This window comes from Triticum dicoccoides, chromosome 7B, assembly GCF_002162155.2.
Source record: "Triticum dicoccoides isolate Atlit2015 ecotype Zavitan chromosome 7B, WEW_v2.0, whole genome shotgun sequence".
NCBI classification, from domain to species: domain Eukaryota; kingdom Viridiplantae; phylum Streptophyta; class Magnoliopsida; order Poales; family Poaceae; genus Triticum; species Triticum dicoccoides.
In genome coordinates, this window is record NC_041393.1 from 550,122,422 (window position 1) to 550,130,418 (window position 7,997).

General features: G+C 37.8%; 1 protein-coding gene across 4 annotated transcripts; it reads left to right on the forward strand.

Annotated features, from left to right (window-relative positions):
• Nucleotides 1-3,787, forward strand: LOC119337800 (probable F-box protein At4g22060). Of its 4 annotated transcripts, none has more exons than XM_037610005.1 (4): nucleotides 1-95; nucleotides 286-300; nucleotides 438-1,634; nucleotides 3,431-3,787. In XM_037610005.1, exons 3-4 carry the CDS (start codon nucleotides 650-652, stop codon nucleotides 3,460-3,462), a joined length of 1,017 nt encoding a protein of 338 aa, XP_037465902.1. In that variant the 5' UTR covers nucleotides 1-95; nucleotides 286-300; nucleotides 438-649; the 3' UTR covers nucleotides 3,463-3,787. The 4 variants fall into 4 exon arrangements, with proteins under 4 accessions (XP_037465902.1, XP_037465900.1, XP_037465901.1 ...); XM_037610006.1 differs by having other exon boundaries at nucleotides 37-95; nucleotides 444-1,634; XM_037610003.1 differs by having other exon boundaries at nucleotides 286-1,634.
• Nucleotides 3,788-7,997: the final 4,210 nt, after the last annotated feature.

A 7,997-nucleotide genomic window follows, 5' to 3' on the forward strand; every position in this document is an offset into this window, starting at 1 on the left:
AAAAAAGGTTAGAGTTCAATCTGAATTAGCCGCTCTACTGCCCCCGTCCCCCTAGCATGGCCTAACGCGGCGCCGCTCGCCGCTGGATGTCTCAGGTAAGCGGCTATGGCTTCGGCGGCAATGATTTTACCTTATTTTTGTTTCTAATGCCGAGTTAAGGTCGGGTTCAGATCCACAACTCCATCGATAGTATGGCGGGGTGGACTCCAATTCAGTAGTAGTGTTCGGATTCCTTCAAATCAAGCTGGATTAATTTGGGGTTTCTTGGTTTTCTGTTGTTTCCAGATCCGACTCGATCAGGTATATCCAAATCCAATTCTTTCCCAGATCGAATTGGCGCGGGGCGGTAGGGATCTACAAGTAGTCAGAAAAATTGCTGCCCTTGTCGTTCTAATTTACCTGCTCTATGTTTGTTCATCATCAATCCACGATGGAAGCTCCAGATCGAGATTGGTCCGAGCTACCAATCGACATATTGTGCGACGTGCTCAAATTGCTCGAGTGCCCGGACCTCCTCCGATCCGCCGCCGTTTGCTCAATCTGGTACAAGGCGTACTCCACGCAACGCTGCATCAGTGCTTGTCCTGGACACCAAACACCATGTCTGCTCTATTGCACCGAGGCCGCCGGCGGGCTAAAAGCTCTTGGCATGTACAGCCTCTCCGAGCAAAAGGCCTATACCATGCCGTTCCCTGAACATCCCATCAAGAACTGGTTCGGCTCATCCCACGGATGGCTAGTCACTATGGATGACAAGTCTGACCTGATGCTGCTCAACCCGATTACCGGCAACACTAATGTACTCCCTCCAGTGACAACCATGGAGCATGTTAAACCTATCCTAAACGGGGACGAGGTTCTTGAAAAGTATGAGGTGTTTTACTATGATGGAGAGCTTCCGAGGGTCGTGGACGAGGACACCGCCATATTTTCCTTGGAGGAGTATGGTCACATGGTCTATCTAAAGGCGGCCTTATCGTGTGATCCATCGGTAGGTGGATGCATCGTCATGCTCATCCACCAGCCGTACGGGCAGCTCTCGTTTGTCAAGGTAGGAGACAGTCGCTGGAATTGGCTCAGCATGGGTATTAACTATACAGATTGTATATACCACGACGGATGGTTCTATGCAGTTACTCATGGAGGCGCAATCGATGCATACAATTTAAATGGACCATCTGTCATCCAAAAAAGATTATTACGCAGAATAATTCGGACGGTTTCAAAATGTCACATTGTTCAGTCAGAATGGGGAGATGTCCTCCAAATCATTAGGAAGGAGATTCTCGATCCTGAACGACCGGACAGTCATACGTGGATCCCTGAAATCAAAGTGTACAGGGTTGATTTTGATAAGGAGAAGTGTGTCAGCATAACAGATATAGGGGACTATGCGTTGTTCATTGGGAACAGCACAACGTCTTGTTTAAGCGTGAAGGACTATCCAGACTTGATGCCAAACCATGTCTATTTCACTGATGATGACGACGGAGCACACATACTCGAGAAAGACTACCCTCCCAAAGTTGGGATTTACAACATTAAAAATAATACCACGGTGAATGTGGTTCATCCTGAACTTTGGATGAATTGGTTGCCCCCCATATGGTTGACGCCGAGTCTTGAGAAAACGGGTATGGTTCTACTTGTCCCTTTATCTACTATGGAAAATGCTGCTTGTTGTATATCCCAATCTCTGAGCAGCATTTATTTACGTGTTATATTTCCTAGTGCTGTTAAAAGTTTTGCCATGTAAGATATTTTTTTTCTTTTCTCTTGGAACATCATAATTGCTTCGTATTGGTCTTGATGTGGATTGTTAGCTGTACTTTTTATTTATGAAATTCGCTTGGTTATGTTGAACTTGCAAAACCTAGTTTTTCCAAGGTTGACATGTTAGGTCATTTGGTCTTTTTTTTTGTTATATGGCATAATACTTGATGCTGTTTTTTTTAACAAAACCTGTAGAAATTTTTTCCCACAGTATTTTTTTAGCAAATTATGAGAAATTTTATATACAAGTTAAAGCTAGAATATGGCAAAAAGAAAAGGAACTGTACAACAAAGGCACAGAAAGTGCCCGGAGAGCTAGCTATGCAAAAGAATGAACCCAGACCTCAAAATTCTCATATTTTCGCCTCTTTGCCCTATGAACGACCCACTGAATCTCTTCCTTGAATTTTCGTCAGCAAGCATATAAATTTGGTCCGATGCCTTTGAAAATGAAGTCATTTTGGGTTCCAATTAGCTCCGGTGATTAGAAATTTGCAGCTATCTGGTTGAGTTGCTCCTGGATATCACATAAAATTGGGATCTGAGTAATTCGAACAAATTTGCGCAGCTGACAGTGGAAGAACAAACAATACTTGTTTCCAATACCCTCAACCCACACATGACACAGGTGGTCTGGTATGAAAAATTATTTCGTTGCAGCATACTCTAGTGTTCAGTCTGTTGTGGATTAAGAGCCAAAAATAATTTTATGCTCCAGCTGACAGCATGGTTGCCAAAGCCATCTTACGGCTGGAATTGCCATGATCTTACCAATCAAAATTTGATAAGCCACACATCTATATCAAAGCTCCTGTTGAAAATTGCCACACATCTTGACTGTCAGATAGCTGCAAATTAAGGCCAAATTTTCCATCTCCTGAAACTAAGAATATGCTTCCTCAGATAGTGGCAAGTAAAAGAGCTCAGATAAATCTTCTACCAAAGTGGTGTCCAGAATTGAAATTTTACCGGCCTTGGCAAAGGAATATAGATGTGGCCAACACTCTTCTCATCGCATTCCAGTCATCTTTCCAAAGCAAAATTGATTGCCCATTCTGAAAAGAGCAATCAGCTCAAGATGTGTGGAGAGGCAAAAGTTTCAGGCGGTCTCTCCACCATAAGGAACAATTGGTATTTGGTAGTTTGCTCAGGAGGAAGCCCATACTGACCCAAACCATATTAATCCAAGGAATGTCTTGGTGATTTAGGAATTTATGCACCATTTTATGTTTTTAACAACAAACTACTCCCTCTGTAAACTAATATAAGACCGTTTAGATCTCTACTTTAGTGATCTATATAAACGGTCTTATATTAGTTTACAGAGGGATTATCATTTTGGATCTTCAAATTTTGGATATTAATCCAAACCATATTAGCCCTCCTGGTCTTTAGGTGAACAGATTAAACCCCAAAACAAGTGGAGGAACTTTTCTCTCCCAATCTTTCTCCCTCCAGAAGCAGTGCCTCGTGTATTTATCCAGCTACACAATTATTCCTTTATACAGTTGCAAGCATGGCACTGTTTTGTTTAGGAGAACTATCTTTTCAAACCCTTAACTATATTTGCTCGAGTCTAGAAAACTTTAAATCCGTGATTTGTCATACTACATCACCATGCTCGTGTTTGATAACTAACTCCAGCTTGTAATGGCAGGATCTCAAGATAATAACGGCGGGGGGCGGTAATTCCATTGCGGTCATCAATAACCAGCTGGAGACAACAAGAGTTGGTATCAATAAATTGAACTGTAGGTTGTAGCAGTAATTTATTCTCATGTGAATTCCATGAGAATTTGAGAAGGCATATTGTATCAATGTAACACCTCCACATTTTGTTTGCTGCACTTATGCTTTTGTCCATTGAACAATAACAGTAATGCATTATCATGTGAGGCCGGATTTGCTGAACCTTTTCTTTATGTACTCGATTGTGGCAAATGCCGAGAGTTGGTCCTCGGTGGAGCCTAGCCCAGTGTATCTGTCAATGCATTCATAAGTGTGCTTTATTTTATTTTTCAGTCATGGTTACAACATTTTCACTGGCATGAATACCAAGTACCTCCCCCATTGTAAATTTTGTTTTTTGCAAAAACCATTGTAAATTTTCAATAGACGCACACACCAAATCCAGTATAGGTAGCCAAATATTATATGAAGAAACAAAAGAGTACACAATTTTGCAAGTGAAAATAATATAAATATATTAGCAATATATGTGCACTCTTGAGAGTATCATGTTTTCTTTTAGAATCTCTCAAGAGTATCATGTGCGTTTCTGTTAGGACTCCTTGACATATTCCTGTATATGCGTACATAAAGGCCCGCCCATAACCCAGGACGGGTCCTTACACTCCAACCAAGGCCACCATACCCAAATCCCCGAGGGAAATGGGCGCGAGCTTGTCTTGCTTGGGGCGTCCCTATGCGCCTAGGGCAGCGGCAGTTGCGCCGGAGCCTCGTTTTTTATTTCTTGTTATTTTTACTTTATTTATACTTCCAAATATTCTAAATAAATATATTACAAAAAACCACTTTACATAAAACTTTTATAGAAAATGTTAACCAAGCGTTTGAAAACTATTAAATAAGTATAGATGAAATGTTTCTCATGTATTCCCTTCGTTTCTAAATATAGGTCATTTTAAAGATTTCAATATGGACTAAAATATGTTTATATACATCCGTATGTTGTACTTATTGAAATCTTTAAAATGGCTTATATTTTGAAAGGGAGGGAGTATATTAAAAATGTATACAAAAAATATACAAACATGTGTGAAATTTTTTGATTATTTACTAAAATATGTTAATCAAAGCATTTTATAAAATGTTAATCTTGTATTGAAAATTTATAATCAAGCATTTGAAAATTTTAAATGTGTATAGATAAATGTTGACCATGTATTAAAAAATGTTAATCTTGTATTTAGAAATGATAATCAAGAATTCAAAAAATATTAAATGTGTCTAAAAAATGGTCACCATGTATCAAAAAATGTTAATAATGTACTTTCAAAATATTAATCAGTCATTTAAAAAAATGTTAAATATGTACAAAAAAAGATGTTGACATGTCTTTATAAAATGTTAATCTTATATATGAAAAAACTTAAACCGGTATTACAAATATGTATTAGATATATACCCAAAATGTATAATGTGTATGGAAAAAAATAGACATAGAAATATAAGTGTTCGACAAAAGAATCATGTATTTAAAAAAATTAAATGTGTATATAAAAAAGTTTCTGATGTATACAAAAAATATTGAATATGTACTGAAAAAGTTGACATGCGTGGAAACCACATAAAATTTACAAAAGCAAAGAAAAGCAAGAAACCCCAAAAAAATGAAAACCAAAGAAACCCAAAGAAAAAGAATGGAACAGAAAAATCCAAGAGCGGAAAGACTCAAAAGATGAAGAAAGCCGATGAAACCAAGAGAGAAATATATATAAATTGAAGGAAGAAAATAAAATAAAAATAAAAACAATGTAAACCAATAAAAAGAAGAAAAAACCAGTGAAAACCGAATGAAAAAGAAGAAAATAAGAAAAGGTGAAACTAAAAAATCAATGAAGGAACAAATAAAAACAAAAGGAAACATAAAAAACAAAAAATTGACCAAACTTTTTCATCATCAAACGAAAAAAGGGACCAAAAAATAGTTATGTGCAGCGCCCAATACAACGCCAGCGTGCTATAGAAAAAGGGGGGTAATTTGTTTTTTTGCCACTCTTGTTTTTGCCAATTTTCCTTATGTCACTAGATTTTTGACATTTCACATTTGCGAGTCTTAGCTCTTGACAATTATAAAAATTGCCATCACGTGGTAAAATCAAAATAATTTTGTTTCAGTTTTGCCACTCTTAGCTTTTGACAATTATCACAATTATCATTCCGTGGCAAAAGAAAAATAATTTTGTTTCATTTTTGCCACTCTTAACTTTTGACAATGTATCACAATTGCCACTCTAATTTTTTTATTTATGCCGGAATGGCAATTGTGATAATTGCCAAAAGCTAAGAGTGGGAGAAGTGAAATTTCAAAAGCTAGAGTGGCATAAGAAAAATAGGCAAACTGTCGGGCCTCCTCCTGTCCTCCTCTCTAAGAAACATTAGGGTTTCTCTGCCTCCCGCCGGCGTTGCCGTCGGTCCCCGCCTCGTCTCCTATGGCCTTAGGTCCATGGGAGCGCGGTGGATCCCGGCCCTTGCCGACGGGAGGGATCCATTTTTATATGGTTTTTTGAGTTTTGTTAGGGTTTGTATCCTGCTCAGGAAGACGAGTTTTTTTTTAGAAAAGGAGGATGACCCCCGACCTCTCATCTGGGAGATGCATGCGGCCACTTTATTGATTATTCTCGAGGACCTTATAAAGTATTACAACAATATGCCTGAATCCACCATCTTGGCAACATATGACACTACTCCTATCCATATGATGAATGGGTGCTAGCTGGGCCAAATACCCAGACCACTCACCTAAGCCTACCATCAAAAGCCAGAAGCCCCAGCCGAGCCTACTCAGGAAGACGAGATGGCGGCGGCTCTCTGAAGATGGAATAAGGTCCTCCCCACCTAGCCCCCATCTCGATGGTGTGTCTAGCATCTTTAGTGGGCGTGTGGAGGTGTGTCTCCGGCAGATCTATCTTGTGTGGATCTGCTCGGATTTGGTTGTTCGTCTACGTTCGTGTGTTTTCAGATTGGATCCTTCCGATCTACGTTACTCTTCATAACGGCGATTGCTATTCAGGTGCGATGGTCATATGGGGCCTTAGCATGACGACTTCCCGACTGTCTACTAAAACAAGTTTTGCCCGGCTCCAGCGAGGGAGGGGCGATGACGGCGGCGCGCCTTCGGCTCACTTCAGTGCTTGTAGTCGTCGCTAGGTGGTCCATGAATCTGGATGTAATTTTTTTTATTTCCGGTGTTCGTTGTACTACCATGATTGACGATGAATAGATCAGAAGTTTTCTCGCAAAAAAAGGAAAATAGGCAAAAGTTAGAGTGGCGAAAATAAAAATTACCGATAATAAAAACAAACAGGCCGGCCCAGCTACAACAGGGGTGAGCCAAAGTTTTAGGCCAGACGGAACTATCCCTCGCTACAAGCAAGATATAGTACCCACTGTCTTCGTTGACGCGAGACAGTAACACGGCTCGCCTCAAGCAGCCATCAGAATGGGTCGGCCAGTGCGGACCACAGGCCTTCAGCGCTCTTTTTCATATATATACTTTTCACATGTTTGCTTTCATTTTTTGCTTTAATGTTTTTATCTTTCTTATTTTCTAACTATCCAAAAAAATATCTATTATGGAAATAAATTTGGCATATAAATTTGAGAAATGTTAAGCGTGTGTAGAAAAATGTTTGTAATCTCTACAAAAATTGTACAATGTGTATTAAAAAGGTAGATATCAAAACATAAATCTTGAAAAAAATTAATCATGTATATAAATTTTTTTCAGATGTATACAAAAAATGTACAATGTGTATGGACAAAGGTAGACATCAAAAAATATATGTTAAAAAAATATTAATCTTATATTTCAAATATTTAAAATGTGTACATAAAAATAATCCTGGTATACAAAATATGTAAAATCTGTATGGAAAAACAGTCATAAAGAAATAGAAGTTTTTATAAATGTTAATGATGTATATGCACAAATGTTAAACATGCATATAATTTTTTTACTGGTGTATATGGAAAATTTAGAATATGTATTGAAAAATTTTGACATCAAAAATATTAATCATGTATTTGAAGTGTTCAACGTCTACACAAAAAATGCTTATACAATGCAATAAACGGTTTGCGTAGGTTAAAAAAGGCTTATTTCAGTAAAAAAAATGTACATGAACTTTAAAGAAATATTCAGGTGCTTCCTAGAAATGGCCGTGAAATTTCTAAAAACGTTTAAAAAATGTTTATTCCCAATAATAACTCAATGTGTATTAGAAAAATATTGAGCATGTATTCGTAAATGTTTTCAAAACAATATATTAAGAAAATGTACATGATGTATTTGAAGAATGTACAACGTGTATTAAAAAAATGTTTCACGTGTACACTAAAAAGGTATTTTGTGTAGTAAAAATTTAGACATGTGTTAAAAAGGAAAACTAACGAAAACCGATAGAAAAACAAAAAAGAAAGCCAAAGAAAGAAAGAAAAAAGCTGATGAAAACCGAGAAAGAAACAAAGAAATCAGTGGG